This window comes from Henckelia pumila, chromosome 1 (genome assembly GCF_033568475.1).
Source record: "Henckelia pumila isolate YLH828 chromosome 1, ASM3356847v2, whole genome shotgun sequence".
Lineage (NCBI taxonomy): Eukaryota > Viridiplantae > Streptophyta > Magnoliopsida > Lamiales > Gesneriaceae > Henckelia > Henckelia pumila.
The window spans coordinates 49,791,355-49,814,481 of NC_133120.1; the positions used below are offsets into that span (position 1 = coordinate 49,791,355).

General features: G+C 38.2%; 2 protein-coding genes across 2 annotated transcripts; one reads left to right on the top strand and one right to left on the bottom strand.

The window, feature by feature from the left end:
• The first annotated feature begins 400 nt into the window (after positions 1-400).
• Positions 401-2,395, top strand: LOC140862215 (serine/threonine-protein phosphatase 7 long form homolog). Its single transcript, XM_073265225.1, has 6 exons — positions 401-573; positions 665-803; positions 994-1,112; positions 1,197-1,284; positions 1,378-1,821; positions 2,171-2,395. Exons 1-6 carry the CDS (start codon positions 401-403, stop codon positions 2,393-2,395), a joined length of 1,188 nt encoding a protein of 395 aa, XP_073121326.1.
• A 500-nt stretch (positions 2,396-2,895) lies between these two features.
• LOC140862222 (uncharacterized) lies at positions 2,896-5,263 on the bottom strand. The gene is made up of 5 exons (XM_073265230.1): positions 4,865-5,263; positions 3,929-4,050; positions 3,610-3,823; positions 3,032-3,453; positions 2,896-2,899 (listed from the first exon to the last, which is right to left on the bottom strand). Exons 1-5 carry the CDS (start codon positions 5,261-5,263, stop codon positions 2,896-2,898), a joined length of 1,161 nt encoding a protein of 386 aa, XP_073121331.1.
• Between the last annotated feature and the right edge of the window lie 17,864 nt (positions 5,264-23,127).

Below are 23,127 nucleotides of genomic sequence, written 5' to 3' on the forward strand. Positions count from 1 at the left end.
GGATTATTTATTATACCAATTTATTCACCTTTAACTAACACAATCAACAACATATTATTTTCTACAAAGAAAAATTGCATAAATGAAAAAGTTTTTATTATTCTCATCAGTTATATTTGGATATTAAAATTAATATAGCTTATATCCATATTTTATTAATTGCAGGATGACCGAAAATGTAGATAATGTGTTGTACTTACAAAATGGACATATTTCGAATAATATAAATGCCGAGAAAATGGATTCACTAATACCTCCACGTCGTTCCGATCGTTCTCTATGGGCATTGTATAATGAAGGAATTCACCATCGTGTTCGTCAATGTTTGGCACACATGGGTTTTTATGGTATCTTACAGTGTGGACCAATAAAATATTATGATCATCACTTGGTTACAGCCATGGTAGAGAAATGGCATCAAGAAACCCACACGTTCCATCTTCCAGTAGGTGAGACCACGATAAACCTACAAGATGTCGCAATGATTTGGGGTTTGAATATCGATGGCATTCCCGTCACCGGTGTAGATACCGCGTACAGTAAAAATGAGTTGCAACAACGCTGTTTATATTGGTTGGGTTTCATGCCCGGTGATAATAAAATCAAAGGTGGCCACCTTTCCCTCGGCGCTATATGAAAGCACTGTCTTGATCATATGATTCAGGATGACAGCACAGATGACGACGTGGCAAAAATATTCTCGTTGTGTGGCATTACTGATTATCGGTGGATGTATGTTTCCGGACTCAGAAAGTTCTGCTGTAAAGCTTATGTATCTACCATTTCTTCAGGACATCGATAGAGTGAATACATATAGCTAGGGTTCGGCTGTATTGGCTTATCTTTACCGAGAGTTATGCAACACATCCATGGAGTCAAAGAACGGTCTATGTGGGCTTCTCCAAATACTTCAGGTACAATTACACTAATATAAAATTAATATATATTGTGGTTAATTTTTTTATGGGAAGTTGATATTTTATATCGTTACAGATTTGTGTGTGGTCACGGATTACACTTCTGACTCCGGATATGGTACAACAAAGTCATCTGGCATCGGAGCAAGTTGCCGATGTACTTCAGGGATTATCGTTCCCACCTTATGGCGCAAAGTATTTTTCATAAACACTTACTATTTAATAAGATTCTATTATTTCTTATTAATGTCCTATAATGTCTGCTTATTCATATCATAGGTGGAAGCGTGGGTTTTCATGGGTGCACACTGTGCGTCATTCTGTTCGTATAATGAGAGATATGCTTGATAGGATAATAGACGGACAGGTAAAATTTTTCACAACATCTATAACTATAAAAATATTTTATATATTGTTTTATGATAAGCATGTTAATATTTTTACTTTAATTTTTTGGCAGTTTAAATGGACTGTATATGATATGGAGTCACCAGAGTTGTCTATTTACCTACAGGGAAATAGAAATCTCCTTTGTCGGTCTGCATGTCTACTGATAAATTTTGATATTGTTGAAATTCATCGACCAGAGAGATGTCTTCGACAATTTGGGATGCGTCAGGGTATTCCCCCACCTGCCACGAACTACGACATATTTCATAAATTAACACGTCAAGGGCGACCCAATTACGATTGGGCCGCCTTTCACAAACAGTTTGTGGATATGTGGACTGATAGATATAATTTTGTCATGAACGGGGAATTTATCATACCTGGTACACCTGACACCACATTGGAGTATATTGGTTGGTACCGACGTATTTCTCATATTTTCGTATCTCCGACGCAAGTACCTGCGACTATGGTTGGATATCATCCCATAGATGGAAGATATCGACAATCTTTTGTAAGATGTGTTACACTTATTTTTTTTATTTTATTTAAGTTGAAAAACTTGAGATGAATGTTAACATGCACATTCTATTATTTTGCTTATCATATAGGAACAACAATATCAGGGATAAGAACATGCATTTATGTCATAACCTCCAAGATGGACACAAAATTAGGGTGAGGCCGGAACTTGTACAACAAATCATCCTAGGTGCACACAAAATTATGGGGATCCCAAACCTTCGACAACAAACACTACATTCTATACTCCGCCTATGGTCTCGAGTTTTGGAGGATATGATCATGACTTCCACACCCCATATGCTGGTAGTTTTACACAAATCCTACAAAGTGACTTCCAGCCATTTATGCATGACATACGCCCTCGATTAAATATATCACCGATCTCATTTCAAGAATATTCTGATATACCAATAACTGAGATGAATATGAGCACAGTTGGTCCCAGCACAACTCCTGCACAACCACGGACGGAGGGAGACGAGGAGGAGAGGTATGGTCGTGGTCATAGAATAATTGTAAGACCTAGATGCGGCACTGGTGGTCACCGTTATCATCATCATTGACAGTTCTGTATTTTGTTTCCATGTACATATAAAAATATTCATGTTCCCAAAATATATTGTTTCTATATTTTGATTTTTTACGGTATACATTTTTTTAATACTCATTTACATACGAAAAAAATTAATAGTTTCATATGTGCATCAAAAACTATATATATTTTAAAAAATTAATAGTTTCATATGTGCATCAAAAACTATATATATTTTAAAAAATTAATAGTTTCATATGTGCATCAAAAACTAAATAATTAATAGATTTCAAAATATTATATTTCAAAGACAATAATACAAAACACTTAAAAACCAAAAAAAAAATATAAGTTTCATATATGCATCAAAAACTATATATATTTTACATATATACATACGAAAAATAAGTAGGGCCAATACAATAATACAAAACACTTAAAAAAAACAAATTAAAAGACAAAGAACTTATATTTCAGAGCATAAATTGAGAATCCGTAGGTTTCAAATCCTCAAAATGATCCTGTCAAGTGTCATCTACATGTAATGAGAACAAGGAAAAACATTAAGATCTCATGTTAAATTGCATGGTGAGGAGTGATAAATATTAAATTAGTGTATCATCGAATTAAAAAAAAACATAGGATATCATTATAGATCTCATGTTACCTTCGTCTCTCTCTGCCAGAAGATTGATCCATCTCATTTCTAATGCGGGTCGTGGTATCTCTACCAGCTCTTCTCCTCTCTCGTCGAACTGAATTGTGTTGTAATTGGAATGTCGGTGCTTCCCAATATTGTTCATCATGTACAGGGTAGAATCTACCATCATAAGTGTTCACATATTCGCTAAGATCGTACCATGGTTGTACGAGCTGTGAAGGATCTAGTCCAAACCATTTTGATGCACATATGACATGTGAACAAGAGATTCCAAATATTGTTGTCTTCCCGCATGTGCAATCACGAGTAGAAATCTTAACAACTTGCATGTGATATTGACTCCCCGGTCTTGCTCCCGTTGCAACGGATGCTGTCTGATCCCTTTGGTCAAATTGTACAACCCTGTGTTCAATTGACTTTCTCGACCACTTCCCAAATTTTTCGCAAGCATAATCAGTTCAAGGTTGATGTTTTTCCATCATTTTCTGACTTCGGCTCCTTCTTTGTATGAAATATTGCACGCATCGCTGTAAAGTCAATTCTACTATTGCGGTAATAGGGAGAAGTCGAGCCCCTTTCAATACACTATTTATACACTCAGACATATTTGTCGTCATGATCCCTCGCCTCCATCCACCATCATGAGCAAATGTCCATTTCTCTTTGGGGATGTTAGACAAATAATTGAAAGCAACTACATTTTTTGATTTGATTGCTTCCATCGTGGCATTGAACTTGCTTATTTGATGTTGTGTCCCTGCTTCCCAACATAAGTCCTTCAGATGAATGTTTTTGAACCTATTATTGAAATTAGAACACACGTGTCTCAAACAAAAATGATGGACACCATGTGGAGGTCTAAAGTCAGGGAGATCTTGCACCGCACTTGTTATACCCGCATGCCTATCAGATATAAGACACACTCCTCTATAACCTCGTGTCACATGTCGTGCAACATTACTTAAGAACCAATGCCAAGACTCGTAAGTTTCTTCATCGACGAGCGCAAACGCTAGAGGCAACACCTGGTTATTAGCATCCAATTAGAAAGATCAGGTCGAGTTTGAACACTCAAAAGATATATAAAATTTTTGAGTCCATAAGATTGAACAATATACATACATTAAAGATATGTGATGAAATTTTTTTCCCATGTGTATTTGTCTTTAATCAAATATTTTTTAATCATATTTTTCATTATACAGTTCATTTTATAGGTGTTAAAACAAGCCAACGAACTGAACAGACACAACTCACCGCAATCCACTATTAGGCGGGACGAGGCGTGTTTGGTAAAAGACCAACCCAACTCACATATTATAGGTGACGAGGTGAATCAATCTAATTTGACGGATTTTGATGAACCGACCCGTAATCCACCACAACTCATTGCTATGTGGGACGGAATGGACCTGTCCACCCACTCCACCTACATACTTAATTAATTTCAGTATGAAATATATATATTTTTTGAAAAACATCCAATATGAAATAATATCCACAAGTAATAAGCGCCATCTCACTACGCACAAAACCCATGAAAACATTTCATGCCTTCCGTACATTGGAAATAAATTTGCAAAACTAAACATTGAATCATTGAAAAACAAACTAAACATTGAATCATTGAAAAACATACAATTTCAACACGAATATTAAACTCTACGAAACCATCCACCAATGTAGCAGAAATTGCATCTCAACAAAATCAAGATAAACAAAAACACCATAACAAGATACTGCAACCAAAGAACAGCGCCGAAATTCACCACCAGATCAAGAATCGGGATTAATAATCTCGATCTCTTCTCATGTAAAAAGAACTCTTGAAGTTGGAACCTGCGATTCACCAAATCGCACTTCAGGTTTGTGCTTGTATTTCGTATATAGATGTGTGCCATCAACACTGATTATTCTGCGACAATGCTGGAATCCATCTATACATGGCTTGAAGGCCCAAAATACAAAGTTCAAAACTTTATGGGAATGCTCATTTTGGCGAAGGTGCTTCCACTCTATAATAGTTCCTGAATTATACTTGGACAAAGCATCCATATATCTAGGAAGCAATGAAACAGAGCATGTACCATATACGATCTCAACTGCACGCTTCAAACTCTTCCATGCCTTAGCATACGATATATCATACCCATATTTTCCTTTGATACTCTCTCGAACATATTTGATCTTATATGCAGGATCACAACGCACAATTCCAAAAAGTGTGTTTGCCACCATATTTATGTCAAGGTTGTGGTGATCTATACCCACTTGACTAGAAATTCATGTATGATCCCCACCATACTTCGTTATCATGAAAAACCTTATATTCTGTTTGAATGATGCTCGAAGTCCCCAACCACAATTTCCTCCTTCAGAAAAGTTCTTACACTTGATCTTCCATATTGTTGGAGAACTTTGGACAACAACATATTCACGTCTTGCAATTCGAACAGAAAAATCCTTCACAGATGCTATTAATTCAGCTTTGTTCTTGAAAACCATTTTCACACAAAGTGCAGGCCTTTCAGGGTCGTAAAACTTAGTCCGCGATCTAGATGATAACCCAAATGAATCTGGAATTTGTTCATCATAAACTGTGTTGAAAAATTGAGGTATTTCGCGCATAACAGGACCATCGTGAGGAATGTTCTGTGCAATTGTTTCCCCACCATAGTTTGGGGCATGCGACGACGTGCCCTCGCCCTGATGTGTATTCATGAATAGGGCGTCGTCTTCACATAGTGTGTTGTCATGGTCATCTTCTTCCCCATCATTTGATGCAACATCAGGCTCACTATCACTACTCATTACATTGTGAGAACTGTCCGCAAACGGATCATGTGCCTCTGTAATATTTCCTACAATTGCATCTGACATATTTGTTCCCCTAATCATGGGCCCTCTTGCGACATCTTGTTGTGTGGGATTCGTGAGATGATGATCCCAAGGCCGTGAATTCAAACCCCATGATAGTGTTTCATGTTGGACCCATCCGTGATCTTCTTCTGTGGGAACCATGATATGATGATCCCATATGCAAGTATCAATTCCAGAATACGGTTGCGTACCTGCATCATCAGTGTGGCGTGTAGAAGTTTGTGGCTGATCATTGAAATCTATTGTGCTCAAACCTTGTGTTATCCCTGACATGAACGACTCATGATCACAACTTCTTACGTCGTAAGATACTGGAGATGATTCAACATACAGGTAGAAGCAATGTAGTGCCGGTGAATCAAACATGAATTGTAAACTATCATCATCTGTGATGTACACATGCTCTTCAATATGACGAGACATCACGTCGTAAGAATATTTTGTCGACAGTTTAATAGTGAATTGGGATGGGTCGATTAGTAGGAGGCGCTGCACCTCATTCACCAGTTGAGAAAATGTAATAGAACGTGGGATTTTCATGGGCCTACTTACTGGTATGCTATATCCGACCCTCTCATTCTGGACAATGACATAACCACCTACGTAGAGTAATGCACTAACAACATCCATTTCTGTATTAAACAAAAAAATATACGATATCAACATTCTTTAAGAAAAATCTATTATGACAAAAAAAAAAAAAAAAAACTGTTCATTTAAAAAAATTTAAATGATAAATTTTATAAGACCATTGATATTTATACTCTATTTTTTGTTTAATAAATTCCATATTCAATTCTTATAACATATATTGCTAATTATACACTTGATTATTCTATTTCTACTTCGGGAACATACAATAATGATGAAATCATGGAATATTTGATTTATCTCTAAAAGTTTAATGTGTGATGATAAATTTCATAATTTCAATTAAATATATTGTGAATAATATTTAACATAATAACTATTTTATAAATTTTATTTTGTTTAAATAAATTAATGTCTTTTATATCAGATAACATGATTACTTAAAAAATTATTTTTAAAATTTCGAAAAAAAATATTATTGCCATAAGATAAGATATTGGAATATGAAACTTAAATATAAGTTACTGGAAAAACTAAAATAATAAAATATTAAAATCAGAAAAAGTAATAAATCGGTTAGAAAAAAAAAATGTAACGATACTTTAATGACTAATGTAGTTTTTCTTTCTAAATATTTAAATATTTTTATAAAAACTTTTTAACGGACTAACTTTAGGAATTAAGATAACAAAACTACTCAAAATAGAATAATGAATGAAAGTGTATTATTGGTAATATATATTATAAAACTTAAAGATTCTATTCAACAAAAATTAGAGTACAAATATTACTCTCTATTTTATAAATAGATTATCTAAATATTTCATAAGCAATATATCCTCTATAAATTTCTGTAATTATCTATAATAATTACAGTTAGTCTCGTCATCTTAATTATCAAAGTAATAATATAATTTATTAATATAATATTACATTCAAACTGTAAAATAGAGTATTTATTTTTATTATTTCAAAATATGTTGTGAATATATAATCATAGCTTCAAGTATGAATTAAATAATATAGATGACATTGCGGATGATTTCATTACCAATAAAACAAAAATCTAAAATGAAACTAATTAAAATTATTTATTTCTAGGTATGAAAATTGATAAAATATTTTGAATAAATTACAGATAATCAATTTCACCGTAATGTTCATTAAGATTATAGTTCATTTCACAAGAAAAAGAATCACAGATTATACAAAAAAACAAAATAAATCCTCATTCTCGAAAAATAAATAAAATCAAATAAAAAAATGTGTGACTATAATTTTAAAATAAATTAATTAATTACTATTTCGTAAAATAATTAAATAAAATAAGATTTATCAATACTTTAAGCATAAAATAGATTGCAAAAAAAAAGAGCATAAAATACGTGTTAACCGATAAATATTATATTCTACCAAAATTAACCGATAATATAATTATTAAATAATAATAACGATAATTACCTGTTAACTGCGTATGAAGACAAGATCAACAGTCGAATTAAACTATAATCTGTCAATAAAAAAATAAAAATATCAACCCCAAAAAAATTTAATAAACTAAAAATTAAACATAGACACTTATTTACCTTTAACAAAAACGAAGAAAGTTGGAGCAAAAATACGAACGAATTCGAATATATAAAGGAATGGAGGAATGAAAATAATAGAGTTGAGATATACACCCATGAATCAATAATTCACAACCCATAATCAATAAAGACATTTGAACCCGTGAATCAATAACCACGACCAAAGTGCGAGAATCAAGGTGCTTTTTGAATCCGGAGCAGACTGCTCAGGATTCAAAAAGTAATCTGGCCAAGTTTGACCAGATTTATCTTTTTTACTTTATTTAAAAAAAATAATCGGCTGGACCGATAATTTTTTGTCAAGCCGATTTTATTTGAGCCGATCGTTTATTTTTTTTAATATATAAATATGAATCCTGGACAGTCTGTCCCGGATTCATCAGAGATCTGACAGGTCTCTGATGAATCCGGGACAGACTGTCCTGGATTGTATTAGTTTGGTCAATTTCTCCAGAATGCAATATTTTAATTAAATTTTATTAATTTTATATTAATTTAATAAAAAACCCTATTCCGTGTGACTCAACAGTAAATTATTGGCATGACGTTTTGATTATGCCATGAATCCTGACGCAGTAGGAAATATTCTATCATCATCATCATTAATTATTGTTATTATTTAATAATGGGTCAATGTGAGTGTCGTGTATTAGTATAATAATGTTATAAGCAACCTTATAATAATTAATATAATTATTCTGAAATGATTTGGTAAATCTATTGGCTAATGATTGTGTACTGTGGGGATTTTTATTATGTTATATTGGATAGAGTTCAACTTGAGGAAATATTTTTGTGTTGAAGTATTTTTTTTTTTTTTGAGAGTATTCTATCATGCCATGGTAGGTTAGAATATTTCCCTTTATATATATATATATATAATTATTCTGAAAATGATTTGGCAAATCTATTGGCTGCTGATTGTGTACTGTGAGAAATTTTATTATGTTATATTGTCAACTTGAGGAAATATTTTTGTATTGAAGTATTCTATCATGCCATGGTAATATTTTTGTGTTGAAGTATTCTATCATGCCATGGTAGGTTAGAATATTTCCATATATATATATACATATATATATATATATATACTAATCTTAATTTGAAAACATCATCATGTATATATATATATTAGCAACTGTCATACATAATTTTCACGTGCTCAAACAATTTAATTATTGAAAAAAATTTATTTTGTTAAAAAAATATAACTGAGAAAAACAAACATGTGGAACAACTACATGGTTTTGAGGTCAAAAGAAAGGTAAAAATGATGTGCAAACTTCAAAAGAGTTGTATGGCTTGAAACAATCACCTAGAAAGTGATATAAAATGTTGGACAATTTTATGAGTAGTAATTATTTTTTAAGATGTCAGGCAGATCACTGTTGTTATATAAAATGGATTGATAACTCTTATATCATTTTAATACTCTGTGTTGATGATAAGTTAATTGTTGGAGTTAGTATGCTAGAGATTCATAAATTGAAAAAGAAAATGACTGTTGCGACGAAGGATTTGATTCTGCAAGACAAATTATTGGGATGTGAATTGTTATATGTGAAGCAAGTGTTTTGCATATTTTACACAGATAGAGAAAAAGTCAATAAATACACCTTTATCCGGTCACATTCATCTATCCAATGATCAGTCACCTTCGTGTGAGGATGAGTGATCCTACACAATGAAGGTACCACATACTTCCGTTATTGGTTGTATTATGTATGTAATGATATATACTAAACCAAACATAGCACATGTAATGAGAATTGTACGCCTGTTTATGCGTGTAGTTACCCTTACCGAGATCACCTACTAATGAGAAACTTAGGCATACAATTAACTTAATTAAACAATAAACCAGAATTAAACTGCGGAAGCAATAACAATATACAATCCCAAGAAAAGGAATCTGTAAATACCCAAATAGTTATACAACCAAATCGAATTACTGTATCAACCCAATACAATAAAACCCTAGGCAAAGCTCCAGCTGGCCATCTATTGGCTAGCCCCTCTTGGATCCACCCGCTTCATCCAATCGCAAACCTGCCCCATTCAATAGGGTGTCCAGATACACAAAGTACGAGACGTGAGCATAAAATGCTCAGCACGAGAGTATAAGTATACATGCATGCAAGTGTACCTTCTACTGACTAGAGGCCAAGAATCAGATAATAAAGACTGACTGGGCCCTAGTATGTAGCATGTTGTGCCGTCGCTTCAGGAGGTAGCTCACATACCGAAAACCAGTGGATACTCCGGACCCAAATCGATGAAAGTTCATCCACTAACAGGATAGGATAAAACCCTACTAACAGACATCTCAAGAGAGATATCTCAATATGCAAATGTATGCAGCATATAATCATGCAGTCACATAATACATGCATACTCAGTCAGGATATCTCGAACAGTACTTTCGTACCTCAACTACTAGGCAAGCTCTACCGGCTCTAGATCCAAGCCTATAGTCCGCACTACACTGCCAAATGATACTAATATCATTATGGTGCTCTAAAAGTCTTAACTAAGCTATTGCATATTCCTAAATATTTTTAGGAAGCAAAAGCTATACCTGCGTCCGTCGTCATCCCGTTGCTATCGCTTGCATTAAAACTAGGTCACAGCTCCGCTACGACGCCTGGACCGCTATGTCACTTCCGGATTCCTAATGGAACGCCTAGAATTTCCTAGATCTAAGTTAGAAGACTAAGGAATCGAGAGAAGAGAGGTAAATGGTGCATCTGAAAATGAACCTCGACACCTCTATTTATAGACGAAGTTTGGGCCGTCCGAACTCGACTTCGGGGCGTCCGAAGTCCCATCAATGCGTCATCAATGACATCATCTTGCTGACGTAAGCAATGACGTAATACTAGTTCTTTAATCTCTTTAATTGGTTACGGGCTACTACATTCTCACCCACTTAAGATATTTCGTCCTCGAAATCAGATCTTAAGTACTGAAAGCGAAACAACGTGCAAAAACATCCTTATTCAAATTAAACGTTTACAGAGTTCACAACTGAATACAACTCGAAAACAAAATCAAAATAACTCAGGATGTTCTGAACGCATCCTGCTTTCCAGCTCCCAAGTGGCCTCTTCAGTGCCTCGGCGCTACCACTGAACTAAAACCAGAGGAATAACTTTATTCCGCAAGACCTTATCCTTACGATCCAGGATACGAATAGGTTTCTCTACATACGTCAAATCCGTATCCACCTGAACTTTAGACGGCTGCAGAATATGAGACTGATCCGCCACATATCGTTGCAGCAGAGATACGTGGAACACGTCGTGAATACTAGACAGATACGGTGGCAAGGCTAGATGATAAGCCAGATCTCCAATGCTCTCCAAGATCTCAAACGGGCCGATAAATCTGGGAGACAATTTTCCCTTGAGGCCAAATCTGAGAATCCTGCAGAAAGGTGAAACTCTCATAAACACTTTCTCCCCAACATCAAACTGCAGAGGTCTACGCTTAGTATTAGCATAGCTGGCCTGACAATCATGTGCAGTCTTAATCCGTTTCTTGATCTGATCAACAACATCTGCTGCCTACTAGACTAACTCCGGTCCCTTAGTCTGTCTCTCCCCCACTTCTTCCCAAAAGAGTGGAGTACGACAACGTCGTCCGTACAACGCCTCAAAAGGTGCCATCCCAATGCTACTATGATAGCTGTTTTTGTACACGAACTCAATCAATGGAAAATAATCTTGCCAGGCTGAACCAAAATCCATAGCGCACGCTCGAAGCATATCCTCCAAAGTACGGATAGTGCGCTCTGACTCACCATCTGTCTCCGGATGATAGGCAGTACTCAAACTGAGAGTAGTGCCCATCGCACGCCGAACACTCACCAAAACCTAGAAGTAAACCTGGGGTCTCGATCGCTGACAATGCTCACAGGCACTCCATGAAGTCGAACGATCTCCTGAATGTACAACCGAGCCATACGATCCACAGATTACTCTTAGCTATAGGCAATGAAATGCGCTGACTTGGTGAGTCGGTCCACCACAACCCAGATAGCATCACAATTCCTCGAGGATACCGGAAAATGGGTCACAAAATCCATCGTGATAAGCTCCCATTTCCACTCAGGAATAGGCAGACTGTGAAGCAAACCTCCAGGTCGTCGGTGTTCTGCCTTGACCTTCTGAAAAACCAAGCATTTCGAAACATATTGATACATGCTGCGTTTCATCCCTTTCCACCAAAACCGAGTACGCAGATCTTTATACATCTTGTTGCTCCCCGGATGAATACTCAACTTAGTGCGATGTGCCTGAGACAAGATCTCTTCTCGCAAATCTTCGTCCTCTGGAATCACAAGCCTACCAGACAAACACAGAAATCCATCTGACTGATAGCGAAATCCAGACGTACTACCCTCGTTGGCTAGACGAGCCAAACGCTGGGTCTTTGAATCAGACATCTGAGCATCCCGAATCCGTGAATACAAAGCTATCTCAGATAGTATCGCAAACATCTGGATACTCTGCGTACCTTTCTTGTTCTTGAAGGTATATCCTGAAGAACAACACTCTCCGATCGCACTAGACATCAAAAAAGTCTGAAGTGCGGATAGTCGCACCTTGCGACTCAAGGCATCAGCAGTGAGATTAGCAGCTCCCGGATGGTACTTAATATCGCAATCATATTCCTTAAGCAAGTCCATCCAATGTCTCTGCCTCAGGTTCAACTCCGCCTGAGTGAACAAATACTTGAGACTCTTGTGGTCAGTGAAGATCTCAAATTTCTTGTCATACAGATAATGACGCTAGATCTTCAAAGCGAACACAATAGCTGCCAACTCCAAATCATGTACTGGATAATTGTCTTCGTGCAACTTCAACTGTCTAGAAGCATATGCGATCACATGCCCATTCTGAGTCAGAACACAACCTAACCCCTGAAGAAAAGCATCTGTGTATGCCACATACCCTCCAGACCCTGACGGTAATGCCAACACTGGCGCAGAAGTCAACCTCCATCGAAGCTCACAAAAATTCTCCTCACACTCTGAAGACCACTCGAAATCCACACCTTTGCGAGTAAGCTGCATCAATGGTCGAGCTAGCTGTGAGAAGTTCAAAATGAAGCGACGATAATATCCTGCTAGACCCAGAAAACTACGGATCTCAGCAACCGTCGTCGGACGCAACCAATTAAGCACAACCTCAATCTTGCTCGGATCAACAGAAATCCCCTCCCTAGTTATAATATGGCCAAGAAAGACCACTCGATCCATCCAGAATTTGCACTTACTCAATTTGGCATACAACTGCTTATCCCCAAGAGTCTGCAGTACCAACCGCAAGTGAGAAACATGCTCGTTCGCATCGCGCGAATACACCAGAATGTCGTCAATGAAAACCACGACAAACTTATCCAAAAACTCCCTGAAAATGCGGTTCATCAGATCCATAAATATATCCGGCGCATTAGTCAAACCGAAAGGCATCACTAGAAACTCGTAATGGCTATAGCGAGTACGAAATGCAGTCTTGGCTATGTCCTGGTCTCGGACTCTCATATGATGATACCCAGATCTCAAGTCAACCTTGTAGTAAACCGAAGTACCCTGCAGCTGATCAAACAAGTCATCAATACGAGGCAAAGGATACTTGTTCTTCATAGTAACTCGATTCAGCTGCCAATACTCAATGCACAACCGCATATACCCATCCTTCTTTTTCACAAAAAGAACAGGAGTTCCCCAAGGAGATACACTAGGACGAATGTACCCCTTGTCCAAAAGATCCTGTAACTGATTCTTCAACTCTCGCATCTCTGACGGAGCCAGGCGATACGGTGCTCGAGAAATAGGCAAAGTACCCGGCATCAACTCTATGCCAAACTCGACTTCCCTAGCAGGAGGAAAACCCGGAATATCATCTGGAAATACATCTGAGAATTCATTCACAACTGGAATACTCTCTATCCCAACGCTCTGAATGGACAAATCAACTGCATTGATGAGGTAACCTTTCCCGCCTGACTCTAGAGCTCGATATGCTCTCAAGGCTGATACCAACGGCATCGGGGGTCGCGCTCCCTCACCATATAAAAACCAGCTATCACTCCCATCTGGATGAAAGCGTACTAATCTCTGATAGCAGTCCACTGAAGCTCGATGGGTAGTCAACATGTCTATCCCCATAATACAATCGAAGTCATCCATCGCAAGAACCATGAGATTCGCTATCAGAATGTTCCCTTCGAAATCTAAAGGGAAACCCATCACTAGACGCTTAGCCAAACCAGATTGACCCGTCGGAGTAGAAACAGAAACTACTACGTCCAGTGCAATGCATGGTAACTTATGCCTCTTAACAAAACATGCAGAAATGAAGGAATGAGATGAACTAGTGTCAATAAGTACAAGATCAGGTATTCCATATAAAATAAATGTGTCTGCGATGACCTTCTCATTCTCCTCCACTGCCTGATCATGCCTCAAGGCAAACACCTGGCCAGAAGTCCGCGGCTTCAAGTGAGAACTCCCAGCAGACTGTCCTTGCGACCTCTGCTGAATGGTAGCCTGAGAACCCAATCCTGAACCAGAACCAGAACCGCCTCCCCCAGCTAATGGACAATCCCTCCGGAGATGACCAACCTCTCCACAATGGAAACATGCTCCAGAAGCTTTACGACATTTGTATTCTTCCCACAATGGTTGCATTTCTCCTTCTTCCCAAAACGAACAACACCACCGGAACCAAAGGAGGAGGAAGTAGATCCGAACTTCTTAAAAGACTGAGCACGAGGACCCAAAGAACTCGCAGGCCTAGACTGAGAGAAAGACCTGTTACGCCGAATTCTATCCTCCGCCTGGTGACAACGGCTCACCAAACCCTCATAGGTCATATCATCACCGACCGCCATCCTGTCATGAATCTCTAGGTTAAGACCCTGAAGGAACAGATTGTACTTCATCTCAGAGCTGTCAGCAATCTCGGGGCAATAGGACAACAGATCAAAGAATTTCTGCTGATACTCATCAATCGTCATAGATCCCTGACGTAAACTCAGTAACTCACCCGCCTTCTCTTGACGGAGTGCAGGAGGAAAGTACAGCTTCTGAAAAGCTGTGCGGAACTCGGCCCAAGTAGCAACTCCTCTCTCCGCAATGAACGGTGCAGAAGTGAACCTCCACCACTTACGGGCTCGCCCATCCAAAAGATAACCAAAAGTCTCCATCTTCTGCTCCTCAGTACAGTGGAATGTCTGAAAACAAGTCTCCATGTGATCTAGCCAGTTCTCTGCTCCGGAATCTCGCCTCCAACCAAGGGCTTAGGACCCATCTGTAAGAATCGGTGCACATTGAAACGGTTCTCATCATGACGACGATGATGGTGTTCCCGACGATGCTCCCGATCACCATCGCCCCAACGTCCACCTCCACTACCATGGCTACTCTGATCATCGCGATCCGCCATCTACAAAATTACTTCAAAGTTATCTTATGCATAATCTAAATCCCAAGAATACAATGCATGCTCTGATACAATAAAAGTAGTGACCCTTGCCGAGATCACCTACTAATCAGAAACTTAGGCATGCAATTAACTTAATTATACAGTAAACCAGAATTAAACTGCGAAAGCAATAACAATATACAATCCCAAGAAAAGGAATCTATAAATACCCAAATAGTTATACAACCAAATCGAATTACTGTATCAACCCAATACAATAAAACCCTAGGCAAAGCTCCAGCTGGCCATCCATTGCCTAGCCCCTCTTGGATCCACCCGCCTCATCCAATCGCAAACCTGCCCCATGGAATAGGGTGTCCAGATACACAAAGTACGAGACGTGAGCATAAAACGCTCAGCACGAAAATATGAGTATATATGCATGCAATTGTACCTCCTACTGAATAGAGGCCAAGAATCAGATAACAAAGACAAACCGGGCCCTGGTATGTAGCATGATGTGCCGTCACTTCAGGAGGTGGCTCGCATACCGAAAACCAGTGGATACTCCGGACCCAAATCGATGGAAGTCCATTCACTAACAGGATAGGGTAAAACCCTACTAACAGAAATTTCAAGAGAGATAGCTCAATATGCAAATGTATGCAGCATATAATCATGCAGTAACATAATACATGCATACTCAGTCAGGATATCTCGAACAGTACTTTAGTACCTCAACTATTAGGCAAGCTTTACCGACTCTAGATCCACGCCTATAGTCCGCACTACACTGCCAAATGATACTAATATCATTATGGTGCTCTAAAAGCCTTAACTAAGCTATTGCATACTCTTAAATATTTTTAGGAAGCAAAAGATATACATGCGTCCGTCGTCAGCCCGTTGCTATCGCTTGCCTCAAAACTAGGCCACAGCTCCGCTAAGACGCCTGGACCGCTATGCCACTTCCGAATTCCCAATGGGACGCCTAAAATTTCCTAGATCTAAGTTAGAAGACTAAAAAATCGAGAGAAGAGAGGTAAATGGTGAATTTGAAAATGAACATCGACAGCTCTAGTTATAGACGGAGTTCGGGCCGTCCGAACTGGCTTCGGAGCCTCTGAACATGTTCGGGCCATCCGAACTCGACTTTGGGGCATCCGAAGTCCCATCAATGCGTCAGAAATGATGTCATCTTGCTGACATAAGCAATGACGTAATACTGGACTCCGATCGGGCCGTCCAAACCTGCCGACGGAGCATCCGAACAAGTTTGGAGCCTCCGATACTGGCTTCGGATCGTCCGATCACGTTCGGAGCCTCCGATCTTCCTTTCGGAGCGTCCGAACTCAAGGTTCCAAATTTTGATTAGTTCTTTAATCTCTTTATTTGGTTACGGGCTACTACAATGCGTAATCCAGGGAAACAACATTGGGAGGTGGTGAAATGGATTTTCAAGTATATGAGAGCTACTAAAAATTATGCTTTTTGTAAAGAAAATGAGTTTTTTAGTCCAATAACTTTACTCCCTTTGGGATTTGGTCCAATAACTTTTCCGATGTGGGTTTCGGTACACTAGCTTCGCATTTTCAGTGTTTTTTGGTCCAACTGCATACGTGTCAGCTTTTGATTGGTCCACATCATAATTTTGGACCAATCAAAAGTTGACACGTATGCAGTTGGACCAAAAAACATTGAAAATACAAAGTTAGTGTACCAAAACCCACATCGAAAAATTTAATGGACCAAAACCAAAACATGGACAAGTTAATGGACCAAAAAACTTATTTTTCCTTATTTGTAGTAGCCCGACTCATAATTAAGTTAATTCACTGCTTAAACGTGATTAAGGGGTTCACATTTGGGTTCAAGGAGTTATAAATCGGATTTAGGACGATCAAAAATGGTTTCGAGGGAGTGTTGGGACAATTCGGAAGCTCCGAAAAGCAGTTTGGAAGAACAGAACTGGTTTGGAAGCCAGTACTGTTGATCAGAAGTACCGATCAGTTCGGAAGCACCGAGCTACAGATCGGAAGCTCCGAATCCTATGTCAGTCAGAAGGGTATGGGTTTTGATTTGATGATTGGACGTGAAAGAGATCGGAATCACCAAACTAGAGTTCGAAAGATCCGAACGTTGTCGGCAGTTGAGTTGTCCAATCAAAGGACACGCGTTCGGTGGAGAGAGTTCGGAAGGACAATCGTAAGTTCTGAAGTGTGTTCGAAAGGTCCGAACGTGAGATCGGACGTTCCGATCGTGGTCTATAAATAGGGAAGCCGAGGCCCTCAATTACTTGCTCATTTACCTCTTAGCTCTCTCTTGTTCCTAGGTGCTTCTATGGGGTTTTTAAGCATTTCTAGGCGTCATATTCGAAGGCTAGGCAATGACGAAGTGCTATCAGGGTCGTAGTAGTGTTGTGCTTAGAGTTTAGGGCAATCGTCATCAAAGGGCTGACTACGAACGCGGTATATCACTAGACTCTGATTAACTTCAGTGAATATCTATTGGTCTAGTTAAGGCTTTTAGTAAGCGTTTAGTAATACATGATTATTTGTTTATAGACTTAGACCAGAGAGCCAGTATCGCTAGGATTTCTTATTTTGAGGTACAGATATACTATCCGAGATACTCTGATTGAGTATGCATGTTCTATGTTTGCATGATTTATATGGCATGAATTATGTGAATTTATTATGTCACGATTATTATGCTACATGCATTATCACTTTGAGTCTATACCTTGATATTACTTGTAGAGGTGTTGCTAAGCTCAGAGGTTTTGTGGATGGATTCCATGGATTTGAGTTCGGTTATTCCACGTATTTCTTATGGTATGGGAGTACCTTCTGATGCGACGGCCCAGTGTGCTACATACCATGACGTCATTTATGAACAAGAGTTTCTACCGTGATAGGGTTTTAGTACCCATTCATTTTCATTTAACATTCATAGAATATGATACTCATACTTTTGTACTGAGCATTTTTAGCTCATGTCCTTGGTTTTGGTTCTGAACACCCCATTCTACATGATAGTACTTAGGTTGGACGGGCCGGGAGGTAGCGGGCGTTAAGCTGAAGCAGGGTGTATTGTACTGTACCAGGTTTCCGTTTGTGGGATTTAGTATTATCATTTTGATGTGGTTGTATTATATCAATCGATATTGTCTTTGGGGCCGGTTGTATAATTGCTGGTAATTTTAGTTGAATTATTTAAGTTTCTGCTGGTTTAATTGATTATTGTGTTTTAAGTGAATTTGCATGCTTAAGCTTTGCTTAGTTAGTGATTCTGGGACGGGTCACTACAATTTTGTATCAGAGCATGCATTGAAATTTGGGATCTAGGTAATAGTCTTGAGGTTAAAATTTTGTTGCTTTTATAGATGGCAGGACGTGGAGACGACAGCCATGGAAGTGTTGGAATCTTGGGAAACGACGAGGATATGGAGTATCCTCGAAGACAACGTCACCACAAGGATGATAGACACCACTTCGACTTGCGTAGGTTTGTGCAGATGGATCCTAAGACATTGGAGGGGGCGAGACTCTGAAAGTCGAGGAGAACTTGTTATAGAGGATGGAGAATTGCTTCCAGGTGTATCACTGCACCGATGAGCAGAAGATGCAGGCCGTTAACTTCCTCCTGAAAGGGAGTGCCTGCAAGTCGTGGAGTTCCACTTCTGTACCCTTTGAATTTGAGCTAAGCACAGCTACTTGGACCAAATTCCGTATAGCGTTTAGAGAACTGTACTTTCCTCCAGCATTCCATCAGGCAAAGACAAATGAGTTGATGAACTTAAAGAAGGGTAGAATGTTGATAGACGAGTACCAGCAGAGTTTCTTTGAGCTGTTACCGTATTGTCCGTACATGGCTACTAGCTCAGAGGCCAAGTATGATCTCTTTCTGCAGGGTCTTAACCTCGAGATTAGGGATGTAAATGAGCCAAGACGAGCCAAGCCGAACCGAACCGAACCTATTCGAACAGTATCAGGCTCGGTTCGTTTGACAAAAATAAGAGCTCGAGCTCGGCTCAAGCTTTATCCGAGCTTTTATCATAAGGCTCGGGCTCGGCCCGTTTAGTATATATAAAAGATCGAGTTTGGCTCGTTTATCATATTAAACGAGACTGGATCGAGTTCGGCTCGTTTTCAGACTCGTTAGAGAGCTCGTTTTCAGGCTCGTTAGTGAGCTCGTTTTCGGGCTCGTTAAGCAAGGCTTGTTAGCAGGCTCGTTATGTGAGCCCGTTAAGCAGACTTGTTAGCGAGCTCGCTTTCAGGCTCGTTTTCTGGCTCGTCGGACATATAACAGAGCTCTAGTTTTTTTTTTCGATTATAATTTTTCTATCAAATTGACTATAACTTGATTTATAAGCTTACCATGATCTAAAACTTCAACCTCCAACACAGCCCAATTCGAAAAATCCACCAATTTCATTTATCAAAGTTTTTTTATCTTTATGAATTTACAACATCATTACTAACTTCTCAAGTCATGATATATCTTGAAATCTTCGAATTTATTCTAGATCAAATTCTTGATGCAAATTTCAACCACAATCCTTCGACTGCTTTCAATTTGTATAAGTTCAATGTGCACTATCCTATGCTATATAATACATAATTGTATTCATCATCCAAAAATTTCGCCACATGATCAAATAATTAATAAACTCAAAATTCAAGCTTCGTTATTCTCTTTATCTTTCAAATAAAATTTGAAGCTCCCAACTAAAAATTCTAAACACAAGTTTCAAGCACTTACCCTTGAAGAAAATCAACACTGTCAATGCTTATTTCACAAGTATATAAAACTTTATTGTGTGGCTTAATTATTATAATTATAATATATATTTTTTAGATTTAAAAAATGTATATTTATTTTAAAATATTTTTTAAAAAACCACCACACTATTATTTTTTATATAAGCTACTTGTGATACGATCTGCCCGTATATAAAATATTTTATTTAATGATATTATATATCTTTATTAAAAATGTTGTGCATATATACATATATTGAGTTAACAAGTTTTAACTCAACAAATTTAATTTAGATAATTTCATTACTTCTTTTAACTAAAATTTTTTAATATCATTCATATATCACATATAGTTCTAATTCTCGTAAAACATTTTAAATAAAATTGTTATCTCAGTTCTTTAAAAATGTATTGATTGAATTTTCATTCATTAGTAATATTACACATATAAATATTTAATTTATTGTGTTTTAAGGGAATTTTAATACAATAATTTTAAATTTTTAAAAAAATACAAATTGTGGCTACATCTTATATATTATAAATTTATCTTTATTTCGACAAAGTTTTATGTTCTAATCATGTCATTTGCATTAATATTAATATTTTTTATTTTTTCACTCAAACTCAAACTAGATAAAGCCATATAAATTAAATGAATATATTCGTGAGCCTTCAAAACGAGCCAAGCCCAAGCTGGAGCTCGCGAGCCTCCTAAACGAGCCGATCTTGAGTCCATACTAGCGAGCTTCCTAAACGAGCCGAGCCCGAGCTCGGGCTCTTGAGCCTATTAACAAACATGTTCGCGATCTTACGAGCCAAACATCTTTAAGCTCAATCTTGGCTCGTGAAAATTGTCGAGCTCAAAATCAAGCTCGCTCTCGGCTCAATAAGCTTATCGAACGAGCTTTCTACCGAGCCGAGCTCCGAATAGCTCGCAAACCATTTGGTTCGTTTACATCCCTGCTCGAGATTCATGACCGAGTAGCAACGACGGTTCGACGTTGTATGAATTGTTGATGAACCATTGTCACCAAACAGAGAACAACATCAAGCGTAATAAAAATTTCTCCTCCGTCCGACCAGGTAACTCTTTGGGGCCTTGAGCCCAATCTTTTAAGAATCCTGGTGCGTATTTTTATTCAGAATCAGGTTTAGGTTTAGGTTCAGGCTCCGGTGGAGGCGTGTTCCACTTTTGTGAGAAGAAGGGTCAGTGCGAGAAGCGCGGGGGATGTCATCCTACAGACAAATGCCGTGGAGTAGGAGGTGCTTGTTTTCGTTGTGGCTAGATGGCTCACATGAAAAGATATTGTCCACAACCAGTTGGAGGATCAGCATCTGGCTCACGTTCTCAAGCATGGTTCCTTAGAGGCCACAGTGGGAGCACCAACCAGAGGCCATGTATTCCCAGACAAGTCTTTGCGCAGAGCCAAGATAAGGTTTAGAAAGAGAATGAGGAGGTTATCACAGGTACATTTATTTTGTGTGAAATTCCCGCTTTCGTTGTCATAGATACTGGTGCATCACATCCATTCATTTCGGCTCTTTTTGTTAAGCGCCATAGATTGTCGTACATATCCCTAGACATAGTACTTTATGTATCTACCCCGATAAGTCATTCGGCTTTGGCCAAGCATTTAGTCTTGGGTTGTTCCTTAGAGTTTGAGGATTTTGGGTTATTAGCAAATCTTATGATTTCAGTTATGGAGGATTTTGACTGTATTTTGGGCATCGGTGTTTTGACCTCTTATCGAGCTACTATGGATTGTTATCAAAACATTGTTCAGTTTCGTCCGGTTGAGGGCGATAGTTGGTTTTTCTATGGTGACCCCTTATGCCTCTGGTATCAGCTCTGAATGTTTGTCAGGCTTTGGAGGCGGGTGGGGAAGGATACCTTATCTATGTGATTGATACATCCACAGGGAGCAAGAATATTGAGGAATTTCCAGTAGTTTGCAAGTATCCGGATTTTTTTCCGGATGATATTCAAGGGTTTCTTCCAGTTTGAGAAGTCGAGTTCGGGATCGAGCTTGTGCCCGAGACGACACCGATTTCTCGCGCACCTTATCGTCTAGACCAGCATAGATGAGGGAGTTGCAGCAGTAGTTGCAAGATTTGTTGGATAAGGGATATATCAGACCAAAAGTTTTACCTTGGGGAGCTCCAGTGCTCTTCGTCAAGAAGAAGGATGGCTCCATGCGTCTCTGTATTGAATAAAGACAATTGAACCAAGCAACAGTTAAGAACAAGTATCTTTTTCATGATTTGTTCGATCAACTTAAGGGTACCTCTGTGTACTCCAAGATTGAATTGAGGTCAGGATATCATCAATTGCGTGTTAGAGATGATCCTTAGAACGCCCTATACACTCTTCTTGATGCTCAGGTGGTTGGTTTGAAAAATTTTTAGAGTTGATATCTAGAGGATATTGGTGACTCCAACCCTGCAGTGAAGGATAACAATGCCAATGGTAGTCGAAATCCGCCATATCATTTAACAAATGCATAGCACTGTCATAATCTTTGTGAAACAAGTGACTGCCAGTGGCCAAAGCTCCATAATCTACCCAACTTCTTGTTATCTCATCCAATCCACCATAAAAAATCTGCACTAGAATGTAATTCGAAAATTCATGGCATCGAAATTTTTTTGCCAAATCATTGAATCTTCCCCAAGCAGCAAAGAATGGCTCTGAGTATTGTTGGTCAAACCTTGTGAACTCCTGTAGATGATCCATCTCCAAGTACCTCACAAGTAAGAAAAAAAATATAATTAATAATTAAAAATAAAAAAATAATGCTAGAAAAAAAATGTCTAGTCTCAAGCAAATAATCTATCCTAATATT